Source organism: Phyllostomus hastatus, unplaced genomic scaffold, assembly GCF_019186645.2.
Source record: "Phyllostomus hastatus isolate PE091 unplaced genomic scaffold, TTU_PhHast_1.1 phas_scaffold_46, whole genome shotgun sequence".
NCBI classification, from domain to species: Eukaryota; Metazoa; Chordata; class Mammalia; order Chiroptera; family Phyllostomidae; genus Phyllostomus; species Phyllostomus hastatus.
In genome coordinates, this window is record NW_025334032.1 from 43731431 (window position 1) to 43755445 (window position 24015).

Consider the following 24015-nt stretch of genomic DNA (forward strand, 5'->3'; position numbering starts at 1 on the left):
TTAGTGTATTAAATGTTACTTATCTATTGTTTTTCTCCTCCATTAGAATATATGCACCATGCAGTGAATTTTTTTCTGTTTGGTTCACAGCTCAATTCATAATTTATCGAGAAAAATATGAATGAATGAAAGTTGACATAATTGGTTAATTTTCTCAGACTCAAGCAACACAGGCATTCAAATCAGAGGGATGTGTCACTCTACTGATTCACCGTGACAAAGAGCTTCAGAGCTGGGGCCACAGCATAAGCCACGTTTATGCTCAGCGTCCCCACCTCTCCTCTGTCTTCACCCCTGACCACCAGGGCCCTTTCCCTCCCCTGCCTCCCCTCTGAGGTTTGCTCTGCTCATCACAAGCCAGGCCCCCATGTTTGGATCAGGAAGAAAAGGGAGGAAGAGGAAGACCTAGAGGCATGGGGGGCTGGTGCTGGGGTTTTCCAGAGACTTTAGAGGAGAGAGGTGTCAGCAAATCTGTGAATGCTGAGAGAATTATATGGGAAAGCAAAGATGGTTTTTTTCTTCGTGGTGAAGAAATACAAATGAGAACATAAATTGTGTTTAAATTACTCATCAGTTCCTAAGTTTGCCTGGCTTTGGGGGTAGACTGTGCCACCAAAGGACAGGGTCCCCTGCAGGCCCATAGCACAGACACCAGGAAGAGGCAAAACCCTGCGAGGGTCCCTGGACCCGGACTCTGGAGGATGACAGTGCTGATGAGGGACAGTGGAGAAATAGACACTCGTGTCTGTGTCCAGGGGGGAGCGCCCATAGTTCCTTTACTTACTCAGTGACGGGGACCCAGTCACACAGGTAGCCCTCATTGTCCCTCACGACAAAGCCAGCCAAGCTCTGTTCTCTTCCGTGGGTTTCTTTAGGTTTGGGAAGCATGTAAGCATATCTTACCTTTTCTCTTTGTCTCCCACCTTCCCGGGCACCTTGGACGACTTTCTGCCGCCTCCCTCCCCTCCCCTGACGTGCATTGTAAATCGCAGGAAGCAACGCTGATCTCTAGGCTGGCTCCTCCCCGCAAGGAAGGACAGTGACATCGTAGAGAGACCACTTACTGAGGAGACTCAGTGGGTGGCATGCCTGGACAGGAAAAGTGAGTGAGGAAGACACACAACGGCCTCTAGGACTCCAGCCCCATGCATAAGCCTTCTGACCTGCAATTGAAATTCCTTTCTGGATACTCTCCGAACACCTGTGCTTTCATCCTACATGTCCCCAACACCACCCTCCTTAGCCCTGTGCAGCCCCCATAGCTCCTCCCATTTGTACTTGACCCACAATGGTGGCAGGATCCAGGACCACACCCTGTCTTCATGGTGCCTCGCCCACTGTAGTGAATTCCTTCCTGTCCAGATGCCTGAGACTGTGAAGGGAACCATAACTCCCTGTCTGCACAGACAGAGAATTCTGGAACAGAACAAAGTTTTAGATTATGCTCCTTCTTCTATGACTGTGTCATCTTGGGGGAGCGGCTGAATCTAGCTGAGTTTTGGTTTCTACATCTGTGAAGTGGGTTTGATAGACCGGAGTGGTTCTAAGGGTGCAGTGTTATGTGCATGAAAGTGCTTTGCAAAAGTTAACGCGTAACATAAATTTAATTCTTGTCATTGTTCCCCTCTCACTACTACCCCTTCATGTGGCAGGTGCCTGAGCTGGGCTTCCTCCCCCGGGCGCCTTCATCAGCTCCTCTTTATCCGGCAGCAAATGGTGAATGCTCGGCAGGATCCTCGGTAGGGCTCACAGTTTGGTGTCCCTTGCTTCAGGCAGACTCCACCCCGAAGGTAGCAGGGTCTTTCAAAACTGAGTGCCCTAGTGCTGTCTGCAAAAAGGAAACGATGTTTGTTTGAGCTGGATGTCCATGAGGACAGCTGGAGACCTCAATATCGGGATGGGCCCCCATCTTTCCCAGCTAAACACCAACAGCAAAGTGGGTTTGATCCTCAGACTTCACCCTCTCGTCCTGCCCTAAGATGTCATTGCTGCTGATACAACCTCTAGCCAAATTGTCCTTCCTGCCAAGGGAACCACCGGGCATTCACTGGAGGGTGCGGTGTGCTCTATCAGTGACTATTGCCCAGTGTGTCTCCCCAATGCCCCACCTCTCTCCCCAATTGCCCCACCTCGCCACCACACAAGACCCACCCCAACTCTCGGTCTCAAGGGATGGAAGCCTCACCCATCTAAACTCTCGGTCACTCCCATGACATGAGTGGCAAGAGGTGTCTAGCCAGGGTCTCCATGACATTTGTCTCCACTCTGGGTTACACTAACCAGGTGATTCAGCTGCCTTGGTTCTCCAATCGTCCAGTTCACTTGCAGGAAAGGGAAGAGTGGAAGATCGCTGCACCACAAGACTTGCAACGACACACACACACACACCACCACCAGCTTTCAAAGGCACCTTCACCTCTCTGCGCCTGAAGCCGGGGTGTGGAGGGGACCCCTGAGCAGCTCCCTCCTGCTGTGCCTTTCAGCTACGGTTGACCGGGGGGAAGGAAACCCAAGGAGGCGGCGATAAAGGCAGCACGGCTGGTATTTACCGGGCAGGGCCTGGCAGATGGTGAGGAGGGCGGTAAGGAAGATGTGGAGGAGTCTCATCACGCCGCGGCGGAGGCTCGGGAGGCCTGGGGAAGAGTCAGAGGACAGAGTCAGAGGAGCCGGAGGTGCTCGGTCGGAGGACCGAGTCACTGCGCGGGGATGGGGATAGAGGTGGACGACTCCCTGCCCGAGGCCCTGCCCTTCGGTCCCGGAGGCAGGAGCCCTAACAGGCCCGTGCTCTCCTGCTCCCAGGCCACCGCCCCCACTGGCCTCGCCCTGCGGCCCCTGATGGGGTCACTGCACACCGAGGTGGCGTCAGGTGTAGCAGAGGCATCTGCAGGTGAGTGGGAGGCCCAGAGTCAGCTGTCCCAAAAGGAGGCCAGGACGGTCCCTCCCAGGCGAGGAAAAGGTTTTGAGGCAAGCTGACTGAAATTCCAGGGCTCCTTACAAGGAAGTTCAGGATAGCGGTGGGTTAGTTATAACCTTCCTACAGAATCCATGTTAAAGAGAGAAAAGGTGCACGGTGGTTAAAAATTACTGGAAAAAACTGACCTAGTTACCTGCAGCACTTGAATTTTCTCGTTTACTTACATTTAAATCTTATTTTTCTGAGGACACTTAGGCATTGGAAAATTTCAAATAATGAAGAAATGTAAGAGACAGAAGGCTAAAAAAACCCCGACTCTTTCGTTATAGCCACAATTCAGAGTAGTGCAGTTTTATTTCTTTACCAATAAATTTATGTAAATATTGCTTTTAAATTTAAAATATAGAATCATACTTTATAGCCAGCTCTATTGCATGTTTTCTCCCATCTAAACATTATCTTGGGAATTTTTAAGTAACTGTTCAAATATACTTGCCTGGTATATTTGTATGGCTATTCACATATGCTTAGAAATTTATATAACCCTGACCATATAACCATTTCTATAACCAATCTAGGAATTTCGCGTAAACTCCTAGAAGTGAAATGTCAACAGCCACGCACGTTCAAGTTGGAGTGGGTACCGCCCGACTGCCCACCGCAGAAACCGCTGGGCCCCTTCATGATCTTAGTGACGGGGCGAAAAGCGCCTTTGGACTGTTCACGTTCTCATCAGTGCTGCTTACTGTCAACTGTTTGAATGTTTGAAAATCATATAAAGGAATAATAATAGTTCCTGTTTGCTTTAATATATCTTTTTGAAATGATTCCTGAGGCTGGGCATTTTTAAAATTGTCAGCACAGACACTGCGCATGGCTTGCTTTTCACCTGGTGCTTGCTCATCCAGTGGACGGCGAAATTCACGGTCACTCGTGGTGATTACGCTTTGCTCTGCTCATGCTTGGTTTTCCTCAAAGACATGTGTCTTGTCTGTGTTTACCTCATTATGTCTGTGTTCGAGGTCGGTTTTGTGCTCAGTCCTTTCAGTCCCGGGGTGGCTGGCGTCTTCTCTGAAAAGCAGTGACAGCTCTGAGTTCCCAGCAGCGGCATGAAAACGGTTTCTTGCCTGGAAACGGTTTCCCCACCCAGAAATGCGCGTTTGCTGAGTCCGCAGAATTGCCCTCACTCTCTAAGCCTACCGTCTTTAAAAGCAGGCACATGACTGAGTTCATGTCTTTGTTCTCTTAAAAAAAATTATCTTACACAAGAAAGAAACAAAGTCGTGCATGACTGGAAGGAACCGGAAGGTGATCGGGCTTATCCTGATGCTTTGAGAACTGGACAATGTCTGAAGGGAACAGATGGGGCACTTTGCACACTCATCACAGTGTGCAAAGAGCCAACCTGTCAGGTCTGAAGGGCCCGGGTGGTCATAGGTGATAGCATGCATTCTCGTCGTGTGCGTGCTCTGAGCCCGCACAGCCGGGTTTGAGCGCACCCAGCTGCTAGCCCTCAGGCCGGGCAAAGCTCCCTCGCTGGCCTTTCCCAGCATTCGCTCACGACCCACTCTCACAAATGAACTTGAAGCGACTCCATTGAGTTAATAATAATTGCGCTGCTTGGTTAACTAACACTGCATACATAGACACCTCGGGTTTTACTTAAGAAAAACAATGACATGTGGATGATTAAGCCTTTCTAAAACTCAGATTTTACTTCACATATTTTTGTTCCCTTTTAACATCATGCTTTGTGTCCTTCAAGCAGCTTTATCATATAAATCCAGAGTGTGGTTTGTAACCCTATTCCTAGACATTTTGTGATTTTCTTTCTATCTGAGTCGCATTCCTCTTTCATTGTGTTACGACTGGCTACTGATTGCACAGAGAAAGGTTTTCTATAACCTATGTCACTCGCCCATGAGTTAAACTCTTGTATACATTTCTTGTGCTGACTTCTCAACGGTTTTTCTAACATGAAAATCCTAAACCTGTAATCATTGTTATTTAACCTCCTTGTTTCTGGCATAGAGGCCTATGATTCTCTTCTCTCATCAAACCGCACTGACTGATAACCACTGGCGAGCTCGGAGATCACATAACCCAACCTTCTCACTTTACAGAGGGAGAAACTACGGCCAAGCCAGAAAGGTTGCAATCATGTCACGAGGTAAGCCCATGGCAGAGGCCCCTCATTTTGCAGAACTCTGTTACCACAACACAAAAACTCCCTTATTTCCCTCCACGTCCCCTACTTTCTTCTTCCTGGTTCCTCTTGGTCCTCTCTCTTCCTGTCAAAGATTGACTTCCTTACCATCAAAAAAAAAAAAAAACAAGATTTTTCAAAAACAGTTTTAAAAGACAAATTTCTTTTTAAACAAACGCTTCAGTGGTTTTTCCTTAATGTGATTCCTTCCATAAAAACCTTTGATTTTTCTTCCAGGACGCGATGAAGGCTTTCAGCTCATGCATTAAGCACAGGCTGTAGCTTCAGCCCTGATGTCTCTGGGGCCCAGCAGCGAGTCTGTGTCCAGTGAACGACTTGAGAGAATTTTAATGACAATACAAAACCCCAGTGCCTCTGTGACCCTGGCACTGAGTCGGCCACACTTTCAGGGCCCCAAATCGACCCAACAGAATTCCAGTTAAGATTTTTGATTGGCAAGGTAGAGCCGGAGAAAACCCACTTCAGGTCAAGGAGTTGTGGCTACTACTGTTCGGAAGCCCTGAGAAAGAGCTCTGAGAGGTGCAGGGAAGGTGAGAAAAATTGCCAAATATAAGGATGGTTATGAGTAAGGATGGATGATACTTTTAAGGAACGAAAACAGGAATGAAGGGAGAAAGGGAAGCAGGAAGAGAGAGTGTGTGAAACTCTTGTAAAAATTCTCCCCACTTTTGGGGGCAACAGAGACCCTGCTGCCTGCTCCCCTGTCAGGGCGCAACCAGAAAGGCAGCCACCCCGCGAGCAGGTGGCCAGGTGGCCCTGGGTTGGCACGCCACCTCCCGTCTTCCCGAAGAGGCTGCTCTCTCCACGCCCGCTCTCTGGCCCAGGGAGAGCTCACTAACCCCGTCCCTGACAGACAGATGACGTGCACGGAATGGATCCCCTTCCTCCGACTAGGAAAACAGAATCGGCCCCTTGCCATCATGACCGCTTGGGTGCTCCGGCACCTGCCAGCCCGTCTCTCACCCGCGAGGTGACAAGGTCTGGAGAACCCCAGACTGGGTGTGTGTACGTACGCCTTGTCTCCTCGGCGTTGAGCCCTTCGGTACGAACAACTTCAGCCTAAAAATAGGAGGCACCTTCCGCAAAACCACGAACCCTGGAATTCTGAAGACACCGACCGAAGAGCCCCTGAGCTGCACTTCGCGGATGGGGCTCTGAGTCCCTCAGACACGATCGTCCGTATCTGACCCCAGCGCCGCCGTCCTGCTTCCAGGGAGAACCCACAGGGCATCCCCTGGGACTCTCAGTGTCTTACTTCAGGTCAGTTTAGGTGAACTCCTTCCTCTGACGTGCTCAGACACGTGGCGTCCGGCCCTCTGCAGCGCCCAACCATCAACCCCCAGTGCACCTGAGGGCCCGGGTCGGGCTCCGAGCCCTCCCCACGTGCGCAGCGTGCTGCCAAGTGCCCTACGCGGTCACTTCAGTTCATCCCCCAGGACGTCCTGAGAGGCAGGTCCACTCCGAGGAGCACTGTATGCTGTGGGTGAGGCCGCAGGGCCACCCGGTGGTCAAGCAGGAGCTGAACTCCAGCGGGAGTCGCGCCCTGGGCTCACAGCTCCCCTGCGACTTCGCCTCCTGAGCCTTGGCTCTGCCCCAGAAATAGTGTCAGGGAGCTCGAGGACATTATAAAGAAAAAAGTAAGGAGTGCATTGATTTTGGGTTCCTAGGTTCTAGCTCTGCCCCTGACTTACAAGTCAGGTCACCTGTCTGGGCCTCAGACCCCTCATCCGCAAAATGATAGGATGGGGTCAGGTGACATCCTGAAGTCCCCGCCTCAGTTCCCAGGTTTGTGGTTCGAGGTGCTTCTGACAGGGACTCCAGGCAGCTGGCCTTGACATCTGGCCAGCCCCAAACCAGCCCCTGTCTGCGTGCTGCCTGGTACTCACCTCCACTCCTGCCGTCCTGTGGGCAGCAGGCCGTTCACTCGGCCAATGCTCCATTCTCGGTCCTCGGTCCTGGAAGTGACACTGACGGCCTGCCCGTGCTCTGCTCACACCGCGGCTACTGAACCATAGAAACCACTGCGTGGGCAATTCAGATGAGCGGCATGCTCCTGGCAGCCGCCCAAGGACAAGGACAGGCACCCCACTGGCACTGGGAAATGGGCTCGGCTAGTAAGCAGGGGTCTGAAGGGGCAGGAGCCCACTGAGACGTCAGAGTGCGGAGCACGGCCCTGCCCCCCAGGGAAGGTCATGGGAAGTGACTCTCCCACCAAGAATGTGTCAGAGCAGTGACCAGAAGGGAGAGGGGAGGGAATTTCAGGGGAAAGGGGAAGGGTTTGCAGGAACAAGTATAAAGGACACATGGACAATAACAAGGGGGGGGAGGAAACAGGAGGGAGGTGTGGAGGGCTGTCGGGGTGGGCCGGGAGGGGAGTAAAAGGCAGAAAACTGTACTTGAACAACAATGAAAACTAAAAAAAAAAAAATATGTCAGAGAATCAGGTGCCACCTTAGACGGCACCCAGGTCCGCATCGTTTCGTGTCCCCAGGGCGGGGGACTGAGACCAGGAGAACTGGAAGACCTGGAGAAGATGAGAAGAATGGGGGAAATGTGTGGAACTCCGAAACTCTGCAACTGTGGGAACTTGCTGGGCCCGAGACGGTAAACTAACGAGAACTGTAAGATCCCTGTGCAGGAGGAGGTACAGCAGAAGGAAGCAGTCTAGCAGTCTAGGAACAAAAAGAAGCAAGATGTGTGCGGGGCACAGACACAAAGAAAGCACCGAGTGACAACGAGGCCTGGCCTTTCCCCGCGGAGCCAGCAGTGAGTTCAGAGGGCGGTGGAGAGGGAGGCGGGTCCCTCTGCTGGGAGGAGGGGCGGAGTGCTGTGGACAGACCCCGGAGGGTCCTCCATCAGAGTGCCTTTGACATCAGCGGCTCGGGCTGAAAACCCCACGTCTTGTTCAGAAATAAGATTAAACTGTGCTCACAAAAGCAAATAGCCCACTATTCCCTAACTACACGTTTTTATCTTCTATTTTCTAATTTTTCTTCTTATTTTTAACCAGACCTCTAGGAAAGAGGATGGTGGTTGAAGCGCCCCCCCCCTTCGTGAAAACAGAGGCCCACAGAAAAGCTGCATCTAACAAGGCTGCCTGCAGCCCTGTGGAGCTCGGAGCCCCACCCCCGAGGCTGCTTCTAATGGCCATGTGGCCATCAACGAGTTACTTAGCCACCCCCTGCTGTACCATGTTCGTTTCTAAAGTGCATGATGGAACCTACTCCACCAGGTCGACGCCAAGGTTAAAGGGGCTAAGCCAATAAGAGACGTGCTGGAAAAAGGAGGTGCTTGAAAACGTCAATTGGACCAATGGTGGAGGCTGGGCCGGGGTGCTGGGCCGTGCATGGCAGGGGAGGCCAGGGAGGGGACACTTTGGCAACCGCTGTGCCCCACGGTGCTCTCCGTGGGCATTGCCACCACGCTCCATTCACGGCCACGTCAAAGATCTGGCAAGGCACTTCCCGTTGCTCTCAGCTTCATCACTCAGACAAAACATCAGGGTCCTGGCCCTGCCCGGTGTGGCCCAGTGGTTGGAGCATTGTCCCACAAAGCGAAAGGCTGTTGGCTTGAGTCTGGGTCACAGGTGTGGTCCTTGGTCAGGTGCATGCAAGGGGCAACCAATCCATGGTTCCCTGTCACATCAGCGTTTCTCTCCCTTTCTTTCTCCCTCTCTTTCCTCTGTAAATAAATAAACGTGTGTTTTTTAAGAAGATATTGGTGTCCTAGAGTCCCTCTTTCTTGGGACTACCCCCAGCTAGCCAGAAGGAAGCCAGGAGGTAGTCAGAAAATAGAGTGCCAACCACTCCGTGGAAACGGCCACAATGCAAGCTAGCCATGTCATACAAAAAGTAAGGCAAAAAAGAGAAAATAAAGGAGAAGGGACATGCCCAGACACATGGAGTTTATGGTGGAAGCGTGATCTTGGAGATGGAAGACAAGGCACAAGGTACACGGAGGGAAATGCTTGTTCCAGGCCTTCCGGCTGAACCTTGCCCCGAGTCTCCCAGTGGGCTCCACGGAAGGCAGGGTCCCTGAGTGATGCTGGGTCACCCGGAACCTGAAGCCTGGGCTGCAGGAGCAGGTAGAGCTCACCTGAAGGCCCAGGGAAAGGAGGGGAGAGTTCGGGCATGTCAGGCACCAAGCCAGACTTGGGAGGAAAGGTGGTGGGACACAGCATCAGCAGCTTGAAGTCACCCAGAGGAGGAAAGTGTCTCCTCCCAGGTCCTCTCAGAGCAGAGCCAAGAAATCTTAACCAGCCACGTCCGGCCATTCAGCGTCTGGCTCCTTCTCTCACCTTGTCTACCATTTGCAGTGTCCAAGGCCCCCCTGCATGCACACACAGACACTTACACACAATACACCACAGAAAAACATCCATACACCTGCACCCATGTATGCAGAACGCACACACGCATGTGTGTGAGCACACACTCACCTTAAGCGTCACTCCAGGCTTGTCTAATAGACTCATTTCGTCTCTGCAGCCGAAGCTGCTGAGGTCCACATGCAGGGGCCATGAAACCAGAGTCTCTAGCACCCAAGGGGTCCTTGGAGAGACCAATCCAACGCCTTCAGTTTCCAGAAAAAAACTGAGACTGCAAAAAGCCACTTCCTAATGATTCCACGGCTAGTCTGTGGCACACCTGGGACACCTCTCCTGGAGTACATAGTGTGGATTCCCCGAAGAGGGACAGCCCCATCCCAGCCCTCGGCCCCCAGGCTGCTGCAGGGCTGGGAGCCAGTCGGCTCCTCCTCCGAGTATCCTAGAGACGAAGGCAGCCAGGGGCTCTTGGGCGCTTGTGAGGGGTGGCCTCCTGGGGGTCAGCCCCTGATGGACAGCAAGGGCCTGGGTGTCCGTGGGGACAGAGGAGACCCCAGCCCTGTGTGGGCGAGAGTCTGAGAAATGCAGAGTTGGAGTCAATGAGCTTTGGGAGAAGGGGGTGCCCTCAGGTGGGAGGTGCAGGTGTGTGCCGTGTGTGTGTGTGCCGTGTGTGCGCATGCCGGGTGTGCGTTGCTAGGGTGTGACAGCTCAGGCCTTTGATGATTCTGAGATCCAGCCGCTTCACTCAAATGCCGCTCTTCATGACGACAGAGGCCCACCTGGATGGCTCTCCCCGCTGCCCATCTGCCGGGCCATTATTAGCAGCAATAACCCAGGCACCCTCCGCGTCATCTGTTCTCTGGAACAACACGTAATACAGAACCGCTTGTCCAAAACCACACCTGCTGACATCCTAAGATATCCAGTCTTCCCTTCAGGCTAATTCCCTTGCACCACACTTCTCCGCACGGCCAAGTTCATTCCCAGGCTGAACTCTTAAATCCTAGGTCAGGGGATTCATGCCCCTCTTGGCAGAGTCCGTATTTCAGATGTCTGTGTCTTGTCTGTCCTGGCCCCAAGAGAGCAGAGGCTAGATCAGACTGGAGGGAAGGACAAGGAACATGTTCCCCCGGGTTGTGCTATAAATGACAGCAGATTGATGTCAGGACATTAGACAACACATGACTTGCTAGAGTAAAAAAAAAAAAGGCAATAGAAAAGACTTTTATTCTAAATTATCATTTACAAACACGTTATAAAACTACAATTGTTTTCCATAATGTCAGTCAGTAGAAATTTCCAGAAACAGTTCTCCCTGAGAGAAGTCGAGCGAAACGGTGCTCGGCTCCAGGGATGCCTAGTGTCCCGGGCTGAGCGGGCAGCCAGCGGAGCGGGGCCGGGCCGGGAGCACAGGAACGGGCTCCCCGGCCTGTTCGGGTTCGCGGGCAAAGCCCAGCCGAGCCTGTCTCGTCAGGGCCTGGCTGCTGATCCTTTAAACCGTGTGCTTCTCTTTCCGGATATGCCACTCCCCTTGCCCAACAAGGCCCACCAAGGATGAAGAGAGGCTGAAGATCAAATTTTCTCCAATAAATGGGGACTCCGGGTGACCAAGCCCACAGCGGAATCCGTGGGGAAAGGGTAAACCCAGAAAAAACCTTTCCTCAAACCCCCCGCAGTCGTCACCTCTAGAGATGCCGAGAGAAGACGCCAGACATGAGAACTGGGGAGCGGCACCAGGAGTCCAGGAGCAAAGCCCAGGGAGGGACTGCAGCGGGGGCGGGTAGAGAAGGTATAAAACCCCGAGAGCTGACATCGCCCACACAGCAAATTCAGCCCCAGGTCAGCCTGCTCCTTTGCCGGTTCCACGGGGATTGCTGCAAACCCGCCTCCAGCACTTACGTTGCCCCAACCACTCTTCCAAGTGCTTGGGTCGTGGTCATGATCCTGAAAATAATAAAATAACCACAACAATATTGACTGCGGTTTTGTCTCATGCCAGGCATCGCCCTAAGCACATGACATGGTTCTTGACCTTGTTTCCTCACAACAACACAATGAAGATGAAGAAAACGAGGGACAGAAAGGGGAGTTCTGTCCCCAGTGAGAAGGCACAAAGTGGGAACAAGAAGCCAGTCGAGCTAATGGCCTTCCTGACATTTTGGTGGCGTCTCCTATTCGTTACAATTCCTGACTTTGTCTTTCTCGTTGAAGAATAAATTCCCTTCCTCGTCATCTTCCTTCTACTGTGTCTGTCTTGTTTAGTGTTCTATGTATCTGCCCCTCACTGGGAAACATACCCATTAAACAGGTACTTAAACAAGTGTTTCCTTAGTAATAGGAAGAGTTAGTATTTGTCCATGATCCCACTTTCTTTCTTGATCATTTCCCATGTTTTGTTGAATTTATTGGGAATTTTGATTCCAAATGGCAACTCGTGTATTTTTTTTTAACTTTGTTCAGGAACCTTTTCTTAAAAACAACCTTAAAATGTATAGCCTTATCAAACATTAATGAAAACATGAATGAAAAGAATACAAATGTTTCACTAACTTGATTTCCAACTGTCTTTTTGATCTCATGTCTTCTTATTTGGGCCATTTTTTAAATTTTGTTGGCATGAGGGTTTGAAAAATATTTTTCAGAAGGGACTCGTGCAGATCAAATTTTCTGAGTTCGTGAACATATGAAAACAGACCATTTGTCCCTAAAAAATGTGAATTATAAAAAATAGCTCCGCATTCAAACAATTTCCTTCCAAAGTGTCAATTACACCATCCAGTAATTGGAGCCGGGCGACGGGTCATGCCCATCTGGTGGCAGCCCTGTCTGCCCCAGTTTTACAAGTTCACAGGCATGTCTGATGTCTTTGAGGCACTCTGGTGCCCGCACACGTATCTTCACAGGTAAACACTCAGGCAGACGAGAGACAGGGAAAGCTGCCATGTGCCGAATAGGCCTCCGTCATCACCTATGAACACCAGCATGAGCACCACGCAAACAGGTGAGACGTGGGAGAGAGCAGCCAGGTCAGCACATCAAAGAAACTCTGGGCAACAACAGGTGGAGCTGGGACAGGCCACCGGCCACCACCTGTTCACACACTGAGTGCACGCCTTCTTTCTTTCCTCCAGCTCGTCCATAAATACAGGCTGCCTGAGCCTTCCTCACCACTCCATTCTTTCCTCCCACCTGACTCAGACCTCCAGGGACCCTCAGCCATGAGGACTCTCGCTCTCCTCGCTGCCCTTCTCCTCTTGGCCTTCCAGGCCCGGGCTGAGACCCTGCCAGAGAAAGCTGACCAGGTTCCTGCTCAGGACCAGCCTGGGGCCGAGGACCAGGACCTGTTTGAGGATGAGGACCGGGAGGTGGCCATCTCCTTCCCAGAAGGGGGACGCCTAACTCGACAACTAGGTGAGACACTGCCCACATGCTATTGGGGTCTACACCCATTGCAGGGGCTTGTTAGAGGCTGAGTGGAATCTGGGCTCAAAAACGGGTGTGTGCATGAGGTGGGGTGAGCAGCAGGTACCAGAGTTAAAAAGGAGAATTGTAGAGTGTGGGTCAGGAAATGACCAGGGATGTGATAGTCGAGAATCAGAGAAAAAGCGTGACCCTGCATGAGCACACAGAGCCAGTAAGATGTCTCGGGACTTACGACAAACGCTGAATCCTTCCACCTGAACCAGGCAGGTACTGTCTACAATGAGTAGACTCCTTGCCTCTCAGAAGATCTCCATGAAGTCAGATGAGCCTCTCCTCCCCATCCCCTCCACCCCTGGGCCTGACCCTTCCCTTCCCTCTGCAGGATTACCGCCATTTGCCGTATGTAAGTGCCGATTCAGACTCTCCTGCAAGACCTTCGAGCGTAACCTGGGGAGTTGTGGAAAACTGGGTCTCTCCAAGCTTTGCTGTAAATGAGCTTTGTGGACCAAGACCCAGAGCACTGTGGGATTCCACTGAAGACCTGGACAAGCGTTTAATTTAGTCTTTCTATCTGTACCTTTTCTTCTTCGTCTCTCCAGAATAAACTTCAAGCATTAAACTTATTGTTTGGATTTTTTTTTGTCGTTCCATAAGGCTTCTTTGTGTGGTTCACTTGTACAGAGAATTCTGTCCTGAACAGTCTACACGAAGGGGACCGGCCTTTGTGTCCCACAATTCGAGCATCACACAGAAAAAAAAAACAAATAGGAAAAAATGAACATGATCATTGATTAATATAATTTTAACCTACAAAATTTGACCCATTCATAATAAAACAAAGAGGGAAGTTTCTATGGCGTGTCCAAAATATTTTGTGGGTTCCAGGAAAGGAAGACCCAATGGACCGTGGTACTTGTTCCTTGATTTTAAGACATGGGTGGGCATCCATATGTATTGATAGTTTCTCATAATAAGCAGGGGTTTCCATTACATATATATTTCTCTTAGCTATATGAACAAGATGGGGTGAACTGATGCTTCACTGTGCCACCAACAGAAAAAAGGAAGAACTATAAGGTCTGTCCAGAAGGTATCCAGTCATGTACTATGAAAAATAGAGACATTTATTGAAGAAGATACAAGAAACATTGTACACAGGACAATGATACCTCAGTCTCCTCCAAGGTAGGCACCTTGGGACCTCACACAGTTCTCCCAGTCACCATCAGCTACCCTGTTGTCTTTTCCTGAATCTCAGCAAAAGTCGGAAATCTCATCCCTTTCAAAGGTGATTTTAGTGTTGGGAAAAGCCAGAAGTCACAGGGCACCAAGTTTGGGCTATAGAGGTGGTGGGTCATCTGGGTGAGTTGGTGTTTCATCAAAAAACTGTGTAAGTGATACATAAGTGGGCGTGTTGTTGTAATGAAGGTGCCAATCACCAGTGGCCCATAGCTGTGGCCTTCTGAATCATGAAAATAGTTTCCACAGAGGAGTATTCGAGCTTAATGCAAAATTGGATACAGATTCATTGCTCTACTCACTCAGTCATTTTAAATGCAATGGCCACATACTACACATGCTCACTCAACGGTGTCTACCACCCCCACTGACTAGTACAATGAAGTAATCATTGTTCATGAATGCACAATCCAATCCACTCTGCTTGGCTGTCAGGTTATAGCAATGTCATGCAAACCATTCTTCTTATATTGACAATGGCTCAACTTTTTCCAGACATGCCTTGTACACCAAAAACAGAATACACTGACCAGTATCTGTGGCCTCAAATAACTACCAGACAAAAGAAGTTTCCAGAAGCTTCTCAGTATAGGTGGTCATGCCCAGTGACCAGTGAAATAAATGGTCCCCTCTAGACTACTCCTATGTCCAGTGAAATATTTTGGTCTCAACTTTTTCTCTAAACAGACCAAGTCTACTAGTTACAATAAACGGGTACTGACTTAAATAGAATTCTAGGAAGACATGATGTGCTTTTAATAATGCCAGTAACAGGCCTTTCACACCTGAATGGAAGGGAGTGTGCTATGAGTCAAATGAGACTCACAGGAGCCTGATTTCCGGGGGGCAAGCATCCCTCCATGCCCCTTTCATGGCCTCACAGTGGCCACAGACATCCTCACACCCACAACCTTGGGTTCTGCCCTGCAACAATGTTGTACTGAGGGCACCTTGGATTTGATCTTTGTCCTGTGGCCACTTCTATTTTGAGAACTTTCCCCTGAAAACACAAAGGATGTCAAATAGATTTATTTAAAGCTTTACTATCAACCTCCCTGAGACTCTCCCCTGTGCCACCAGGATACATGAGCACTACCCTTTCCAAATTTTAGTGGGAAAGAACACACAACCCAGAAATTACCCCCCCAAATTTGGCACTGCATAAAAATCCAAAGTATCTGGGTAAACAAGAAAAAGAACCAAAAGAGAAGTGACAATTTCTGGAAATAATTTGTGCTACTCGGACAAGAAGCTTATTTCCTGAGTTTAAAATTAAACCTTACTAATCAACAGTAAAAAATCAGCCAATGCTTTAGTTTCCCAAAGGGATGCTAACACAGAGAAGACACTCGGGGAGAATAACACCAGTCCACGTCAGCGATGAGCACCGACTGCCCCTGACACTTGAGAGAAACAGAGCCCGGACTCCACTGTGTTGCAGTTCTTCCCTGTCAGGATGGGAAAGACCTCAACCCTCACAGTCCAGGGCTCAGACTGCTTCCAGGCACCACCATGACCCAAGGACCCCCACCACAGTGGCTGTAGAAAGTCAGGAGCATGGGCATCCTGGGAGCTGGGTGGCATGGCTCATTCGTGACCTCAAGGGCAGGATGAGTCATGGACCTTCCTGCTCCACCACCCACATCAAGTCACTGCCCTCTTCATGGTGAAAATACAATGAGCCACATTGCCAACCGTTCCAAACCTCCAAGTACGAATGGAGAGGAAATATATATAATAATAGCATAGCACAAATGATTTAACAGTAAATCATTTTATTATTTAAAAATGCGGCCCTTCCCAGGGTTTACATTTTATTAGAACTCTGTTTGTTGGCCACCCTCACCTGCAAGAGAGTGTTAGAGCTCAAGTGCATTGCTCACAAAGCACACTGCTGCCCACATCCCAGACAGGAAGGAAGGATGAAGGAAGTTGGGGGCAATCACGGGGCCTTTGAAACACCTTCCACTGTCCATGGGACATGCTCGGGTTCCTGTATTCTGCTGAGTGATGTGGGAATGACCTCTACAGGGGACAATAAATTAATGTCTTTTAAATGTATGAGATGTTTTCTTCATCACCAAAATGTCTACATCTAGAAATTTATCTAAAACACAGTCACAAATACGCAAGATGCTGTACGTAAAAAGATACACATTGCCACTATGCTTGTAACTGCAAAAATTCATAAAGAAAGAAACTGTAAAAATTTAATAATGCTTTACAATAAGAAAAAGTTAAATGATGGCATATAAAATACTGAGATGTACAACACTGTAGCAGCCGTGAAGCTGTTCTGAATGTGCTGGAGTGATAGTGTTCCAGTTGGGCCCCAGCTGAGTGAGGAAACCCAGCACCTGGGGACCTGGTGGTTCCTGCGGGAGGAAGAGGTGCAGGGGCAGGAGGGACACTGGTATTTCCACTCCTCTCTAGGCTACACGCTGAATGTTGTTCTTTGTGAATGAATTTTGTTTAAAGACCAAGAATTCCAAAAAGGAGCAGCCACAACTTCATTGTGTTGGTTGTTTCTCCACAAGGACACAAGTGACAGGTGAGTGGGGCACACAATGTGCCCACGTCCCACTAACATCCTGAAACAAGCCCGTCCTTCACTTTACTCTGACCAGCTCCTTCCCTCTGTCCCACCTCACCTGAGCCCAAGTCACTGTCCCCTCCCCCCTAGGAGCCACCACCCAGGACCTGAAAAGCTCCCTCAAAGGGCAGTGATGCCCCTGAACATGTAGGAGGACCACCTTACTCCCTAGAACCACCTGGACCCAGGGTCGGGGCTTAGGAAATAAGGGCCCAGGAACAGGAAGAAAGGGCCTTCATCCCCTGATACACCCTCCAAGAGCACGGCTCCCTGTCCTCTTTGACCATCACAAGGTAAACACCCAGGCAGATGGGAAACAGACACCACACCAGGGCCCTTATCACCACTATCAACTTGAGTCAAGTGTGGACACTCAGCTCACACACGTGTGCTCTGATGAAGGGGCAGGAGCAGGAGCATCAAAGGGACGTTGAGGGTGACGGCAGCCTTGGCCCCAGGCCACCCAAAGGCACAGCCTCTCCCTCTCACTGGCTGAGAGTCTCCAAGACTCCTCCCATCCCACCTATAAGTACAGGCTGCCTGGGCCCTCCTCACCACTCCATTCTTTCCTCTCACAGGACCTGGACCTCCAGGGACCCTCAGCCATGAGGACCCTCGCTCTCCTTGCTGCCCTTCTCCTCCTGGCCTTCCAGGCCCAGGCTGAGACCCTGCAAGAGACAGCTGACCAGGTTCCCACCCAGGAGCAGCCTGAGGTCGAGCACCAGCACCAGCCCGGGGATGACGACCAGGATGTGGCCGTCTCCTTCGCAGAACATGAACGCTTTGCTCGACAGCTTGGAGGTGACACAGCTGCCCACATGTACCTGGGGTGGCAGCACATGACAGGGCCTTGTTGGTGTGGAATTGGGACAGAGGCACAGAATGAAGTATATGGATGAAGCTGAGGGGAGATAAGTACCCCAAGTTCAGGAGGAGCTTGAGGAACAAGACACAGGATAGAAGCATGTGGGACATAGACCAGGATCACAGAAAAATCACAATCCTGGATGACCACACACAGCCAGTAACATTTCCTGAGATTTAGGACAGACTTGTGAATCCCTTCACCCTGGCCAGGCAGGTACTGTCCACAGTGAGTAGACATGTCACCTCTCAGAAGATCTCCATCAGGCTGGCTGAGCCTCTGTTCCCTGTTTCCTTCCCCCATGAGCCTGACCCTGCCCTCCCTCTTCCCTCTGTAGGCCTTCGGAAGAAAACAATATACTGCTCATGTGTCCGTGGGGGCTGCGTACCCCCTAGCCGTCCCTCTGGAACCTGTACGATCTATGGCCGTCGATACACATTCTGCTGTCGCTGAGCTTTGTGGACTGAGACCCACAGTACAGCAAGACCCCACTGAAGACCTGGACACGCATTTAGTCTTTCTACCTGTGCCTTTTCTTCTCTCTCTCTCCATAATAAACTTCAAGCATTAAACTCACTGTTTGGCTTTTTTCTTTCATTCCATAAGACTAACCACGTGGTTCTCTTGCACAGAGAATTCTGTCCTCAATGGTCTACACTAAGGTGACCAGCCTTTGCATCTCAGGGATGCAGCACCTGGGCATCTCCTGGCAAAAACAAACCAGCAACGAGGAACAGAATTCTTAAGATGATTTTAATGGCCAAAGTTCAACCCATTCATAGTGGAACTCAAAAGAAGGAAGTTTCTTTGGAGAGTCCAAAATGTTTCATTGAATTTTGGGAAGGTGGATCCAATGAACCGTGGTACATGTTCTTTGATTCTAAGTTATGGGTGGGCATATGTACGTTGGTATATTTTCTCATTTTATGTAAGAATTGCAGTTACTTGAATGTTTTCCCTAGCTATATCAACAAGTTACTCTTTTCAGTAAATGGTGTTAAAGCAATTAGACAGATATGTGCAAGAAAATGAAACTAGGCAACCTTCTTATGCCAACACAAGAATAAACTCAAAATGGATTAAAGACTTACATATTAGACTCAAAACCTGACATTCCTACAAGAAAACATAGGCAGTAAAATATCAGACATTGCTCATAGTAATATTTTTTCTGGTGCATCTCCTTGGTCAAGGGAAACAAAAGAAAAGAATAACTGAGGGGGCTATATCCAACTAGAAACGCCTTGCACAGAAAAAGAACCATCTAAAAAATACAAGAATGACCCACTGAATGGGAACACATATTTCCTGATAACATCTGCTAAGAGGTTGATATTCAAAATATAGAAAGAAATTATAAAGCTCAATATAAAAAACACAAGCAATTAAAAAACAAACCAATGAAAAATGGGCAAAGGACCTAAAAAGACACTTCTCCAAAGAGGACATAGAGGGTCAACAGATACTTGAAAAGATGCTCAATGTCACTAATCATCAGAGAAAGGCACATTGAAACCACAATCAAGTCCATGGGTCACACGTGTAGGTTCTTTGGCTTCTACTTTTCCGATACTATTCTTAACATCCCTGTCTATTTTGTACCTACCACTTATGCTTCTTCTTCCCTGTCCCTTTTTCCCCATTCTCTCCTCTCCGCCTCCCTGCTAATACCTCTCCATGTGATCTCCATTTCTGTGATCCTGTTCCTGTTCCAGTTGTTTGCTTAGTTTGTTTAGTTCTTGCTTTTTTAGGTTTGGTTGCTGATAGTTGTGAGTTGTTTTCATTTTACTGTTCATATTTTTTATCATTTTTTTGGAACTAAAGGGGTGGATTGCTGGTGGGAGGGGGGATGCCGGGTGGAGGGTAGTAAAGGGTGTATGGGAGTGGGGAAATGGGACAACTGTAGTAGCTCCAGGTGAGTGAGGAAACACAGGACACGGTGACCTGGTGATTTCTGCAGAAAAGATGGGGGACAGGGACAGAGGGGAGACTGGTGTCTCCACTCCTCTCTCTTCTACATTTAGAATTCTGTGGTTTGGGCACAAATCATTTCCAGTTTTAAAAAATGAACACTTTCAGAAGGGAGCTGCAGGGATGTAGTTGTCTTTGCTTTCTCCAAAAGGGACACAAGTGACCGCTGAGTGGGTTACACAATGTGCACACGTCCCACTGACGTCCTGAAACAAGCCTGTCCTTCACTTTGCACTGACCAGCTCCTTCCCTCTGTCCCACCTCACCTGAGCCCAAGTCACTGTCCCCTCCCCCACAGGAGCCACCACCCAAGACCTGAAAAGCTCCCTTACAGGGCAATGAGGCCCCTGACCATGCAGAGGGACCCCCAACCCCATTGGGAAGGTCTGGGCTCAGACGAGAAGGGCCCAGCAGCAGGAAGAAAGGGTCTTCATCCCCTGACTCACTCACCAAGAGCACGGTTCCTTGATCTCTTTGACCATCACAAGGTAAACATCCAGGCAGATGGGAAACAGACACCACACCAGGGCCCTTATCACCACTGTCAACTTGAGTCAAGTGTGGACACTCAGCTCACACACGTGTGCTCTGATGAAGGGGCAGGAGCAGGAGCATCAAAGGGGCTTTGAGGGTGACGGCCGCCTTGGCCCCAGGCCACCCAAAGGCACAGCCTCTCCCTCTCACTGCCCAGGAGTCTCCAAGACTCCTCCCATCCCACCTATAAGTACAGGCTGCCTGGGCCCTCCTCACCACTCCATTCTTTCCTCTCACAAAACCCAGACCTCCAGTGACCCTCAGCCATGAGGACCCTCGTTCTCTTCGCTGCCCTTCTCCTCCTGGCCTTCCAGGCCCAGGCTGGGACCCTGCAAGAGACAACTGACCAGGTTCCCACCCAGGACCAGCCTGAGGTCGAGCACCAGCACCAGCCCGGGGATGAGGACCAGGATGTGGCCGTCTCCTTTACAGGAGAGGAACGCATCACTCGGGAGGCTGCAGGTGAGATACCCACACATATGCTATTAGAGTCTCTGGGCCGTTGGAGAGGCTTGTCAGAGGGGACATGGATTCTGGGTTCAAAATGGACTGTGTGATGAGTTGGAGTGAGGAGGAGGTTAACCATGCTCAGGAGGAACTTGTTGGGCAAGGCAGAGGATCCAACAATGTACATGATACCCTAGGATCAGAGAAAGTCATTATCCTGCATGTCCACAACACAGAGCCAGTAAGATGTCTTGGGATTCATGACAGACACTGAATCTATTCACCCAAACCAGGCAGGTACCATGTACAGTGAGTAGACCCTTCTCCTCTTAGAAGATCTCCAAGAGGCGGACTGAGCCTCTACTCCCTGTCCCCCTTCCACCTTGAGCCTGACCCTTCTCTTCCCTTTGCAGGCCTTCCCGTACTAAGAATCTGCAGATGCCAACGGGGACTCTTCTGCAAGCCTACAGAACGTCCCTCTGGAAAGTGTTCAATCCGTCACCGGAGATACACACGATGCTGTCGATGAGCTCTTGGGAAGGGGTCCAAAACACTGCATTGTTCACGGAAGACCTTTAGTCTTGTACCTGTACCTTTTCTTTTCCCTAGCTCCAAAATAAACCTCAGGCATTACACTGTTTAAGGTGGTTTTCCATAAGGGTTATTTGCGTGGTTCACTTGTACAGAGAATTCTTTCCTGATGGTCTACATGAGGGTGACCAACCAGCTTTTGCGTCTCAGGGATGCAACATGGGAGCATCTCACGGCAACAGCAAGCCAGCAAAAATGAACGTCACTCTTTATTAGGACAATTTTAACCTGCAAAGTTACATCCATTCATAGTGAAACTCAAAAGAGACAGGTTTCTGGGGAGCGCCCAAAATGAATTGTTGATGCCCTGAAAGGGGGATCCGATGGCCTGTGTCATTTGTTCTTTGATATGAAGATAAAGTGTGGGCATTGATACAAATGGATATTTTCTCATGACAAGCAGGCATTAGAGTTACCTACATATTTCTCTTAGTTGCATTAACAAGATAATGGGAACTAATGCTTCAGTATGTCAGCAACAAGGAAAATGTAAGAACTACCCCCAAAACAGAATATTCTGTCCAGTGCCAGTGGCCTCAAAAATGACCAGAGAAAGGGGGAGTCCAGAAGCTGTTCTATATAGATGGTCATGCACAATGACCAGTGAAAATCGGGTCCCCATTTGGCCTTAAAAGATAGTTGCAATGTCAACTAAAAAAGAAATTGTTCTAGCCCTGGCTGTTGTAGCTCAGTGGATCGAACCAAAGTGTTGCAGGTTCGATTCCCAGTCGGGGTACATGCCTGGGTTGCAGGCCATGACCCCAGCAACCACACATTGATGTTTTTTTCTCTCTCTCTCTTTCTCCCTCCCTTTCATCTCTAAAAAATAAATAAATAAAATCTTTTTTAAAAAATGTGACTTCTAAAAAAAAGTTGTTCTCAACTCTCTCTCTCTCGATTGAATCTACTAGTCATAATAAACCACTACTAATTTTAACAAAGTTTTAGCAATAAATGGTATGTTTTTCCTAGCAAAGGTCTTTAGATCCTTGGTTAAATTTTTTATTGGGTATTTTATTCTTTTCAAAGAAATTATAATTGGGATTGTTTTCTTCGTTTCCCTTTCTGAGAGTTCCTTATTGGTGTAAAATAATACAACTGATTTGTGGACCTTTATTTATATCCTGCTACTTCACTGACTTCATGTATCAGTCCTAGTAGTTTTTGTTGCAATCTTTGGGGTTCTCTATTTACAGTATCAGGTCATCAGCAAATAATGCCAATTTTCCAAAATTGGTTGCCTTGTATCACTTTCTTCGTATCTGATTGCCGTAGTGAGCACTTCCAGTAAGAGAGGTGAAAGTGGACATCCTGTGTGTCCCCATTCTTAAGGGGAACGCTTGTAGTTTTGGCCCATAGAGTATGATGTGGGCTGTGGGTTTGTCATTACGGCCTTTATTATGCTGAGGTGTGTTCCCACTATTTCCACTTGGCTGAGAGTTTTTATCAGAAATGGTTGCTGGATTTTACCAAATGCTTTCTCTGCATCTACTGATATGACCAAGTGGTTTTTGTCCTTCATTTGGTTTGTGTGGTGCACCAAGTTGATTGATTTGCAGATGTTGTATCAACCTTGCATCCCTGGAATAAACCCCACTCAGTCATGCTGCATGTTCTTTTTCATGTATCACTGCGTTTTGTTGCTATTATTGAGTTCAGGTTTTAGCACCTACATTCATCAGAAATACTGGGCTATAGTTTTCTTTCTTTGTAGTGTCTTTATCTGTTTTGGAATTAGGATAATGCTGGCCTCAGAAAATGAGCATGGGAGTCATCCCTCCTCTTGAATCTTTGGAAGAATTTGAGAAGGATAGGTGTTAGCTCTTCTTTGAGTATTTAATAAAATTCACCTGTGAAGCATTCTGGCCCAGGGCTTTTGTTTGTTGCCAGTTTTTTTTTATCACTTCTTCAGTTTCACTGTAATCTTTCTATTCAGATTCTCTGATTCTTCCTGATTTAGTTTTGGCATACTATATGTTTCTAGGAATTATCCATTTCATCCAGATTGCCCAATTTGTTGGCATGTAGTGGTTGATAATATTTTCTTACAATCCTTTGTATTTCTTTGGTGTCAGGTGTTACATCTCCTCTTTCATTGCTAATTTTATTTATCTGGGTCCTCTCTCTTTTTTATGAGTCTGGTTAAATGTTTTGTCAACCTTGTTTATATTAAGACACTGAAGAATATACAAATATGTGGAAGCATGTACAGTGTACATGGATAGGAAGAATTAACATCACTAAAATGTCCATACTAACCAAAGCCATCTACAGATTCAAGCAGGTCCTATCAAGATACCACTGGCATGTTCCATAGAACTAAAACAAATGTTCAATAAATTCATATAGAATCACAAAAGACCCTGAATCACCACAGCAATCTTTAGAAAGAACAACAAAGTTGGAAGAATCACACAACTAATATCAAACTATGCCACAAGACAAGGGTAATCAAAACAGCATACTGGCATAAAGACAGACCTAAAGATGAATGGAACATAATAGAGGGCCCAGAGACACACCCACATCATATTATATTCAATTAATATTGGGCAAACGAAGCAAAACCCTGAATGGACTAAACATAGTCTACTCAATAAACAGTGTTGGGGAAATTGGAAAGATATGTGCAAAAAAAAAAAACTAAACCACTTTCTATGGACACAAAAAATAAACTTAAAATGGATTAAAGGCTTAAATGTTAGACTCAAAATTATAAAAATCCTAGAAGAAAACATAGGCAGTACAATCTCAGACACTTCTCATAGTGATATTTGTTTTGGTAAACCTTCTCGGCCAAGGGAAACAAAAGAAAAAATGACAAAGGGGACTGTGTCCAGCTAGAAATGTTTTGCACAGAAAAGGAAACCATCTACAAAATACAAAG

The 24015-nt window shown here is 48.5% G+C and overlaps 3 protein-coding genes and 1 long non-coding RNA gene across 5 annotated transcripts; 3 read left to right on the forward strand and 1 right to left on the reverse strand.

Moving 5' to 3' along the window:
* Window positions 1-1308: 1308 nt before the first annotated feature.
* On the reverse strand, window positions 1309-8816 carry LOC123807619. 2 transcript variants are annotated; one of them, XR_006783676.1, is made up of 4 exons: window positions 7028-8816; window positions 2550-2633; window positions 2186-2321; window positions 1309-1828 (listed from the first exon to the last, which is right to left on the reverse strand). It is a non-coding gene; the product is annotated as an uncharacterized LOC123807619 (long non-coding RNA). The 2 variants fall into 2 exon arrangements; XR_006783677.1 differs by lacking the exon at window positions 2186-2321.
* A 3809-nt stretch (window positions 8817-12625) lies between these two features.
* LOC123807636 (neutrophil defensin 6-like) lies at window positions 12626-13511 on the forward strand. The gene is made up of 2 exons (XM_045821647.1): window positions 12626-12876; window positions 13271-13511. The coding sequence occupies exons 1-2, from the start codon at window positions 12684-12686 to the stop codon at window positions 13381-13383; spliced, it is 306 nt and encodes a 101-aa protein (XP_045677603.1). The 5' UTR covers window positions 12626-12683; the 3' UTR covers window positions 13384-13511.
* Window positions 13512-17270: 3759 nt separating this feature from the next.
* LOC123807648 (defensin-5-like) lies at window positions 17271-18161 on the forward strand. The gene is made up of 2 exons (XM_045821685.1): window positions 17271-17521; window positions 17923-18161. Exons 1-2 carry the CDS (start codon window positions 17326-17328, stop codon window positions 18036-18038), a joined length of 312 nt encoding a protein of 103 aa, XP_045677641.1. The 5' UTR covers window positions 17271-17325; the 3' UTR covers window positions 18039-18161.
* Window positions 18162-20294: 2133 nt separating this feature from the next.
* LOC123807643 (alpha-defensin 1-like) lies at window positions 20295-21177 on the forward strand. Its single transcript, XM_045821675.1, has 2 exons — window positions 20295-20552; window positions 20951-21177. The coding sequence occupies exons 1-2, from the start codon at window positions 20357-20359 to the stop codon at window positions 21064-21066; spliced, it is 312 nt and encodes a 103-aa protein (XP_045677631.1). The 5' UTR covers window positions 20295-20356; the 3' UTR covers window positions 21067-21177.
* Window positions 21178-24015: the final 2838 nt, after the last annotated feature.

What these genes read in the sequence shown, in the direction of transcription:
- LOC123807636 (XM_045821647.1), top strand. Translation starts at nt 12,684, where the DNA reads ATGAGGACTCTCGCTCTCCTCGCTGCCCTTCTCCTCTTGGCCTTCCAG. An exon ending in ACGCCTAACTCGACAACTAG is followed by an intron (nt 12,877 to 13,270) that starts GTGAGACACTGC and finishes TTCCCTCTGCAG; the next exon opens with GATTACCGCCATTTGCCGTA.
- LOC123807648 (XM_045821685.1), top strand. Translation starts at nt 17,326, where the DNA reads ATGAGGACCCTCGCTCTCCTTGCTGCCCTTCTCCTCCTGGCCTTCCAG. An exon ending in CTTTGCTCGACAGCTTGGAG is followed by an intron (nt 17,522 to 17,922) that starts GTGACACAGCTG and finishes TTCCCTCTGTAG; the next exon opens with GCCTTCGGAAGAAAACAATA.
- LOC123807643 (XM_045821675.1), top strand. Translation starts at nt 20,357, where the DNA reads ATGAGGACCCTCGTTCTCTTCGCTGCCCTTCTCCTCCTGGCCTTCCAG. An exon ending in CATCACTCGGGAGGCTGCAG is followed by an intron (nt 20,553 to 20,950) that starts GTGAGATACCCA and finishes TTCCCTTTGCAG; the next exon opens with GCCTTCCCGTACTAAGAATC.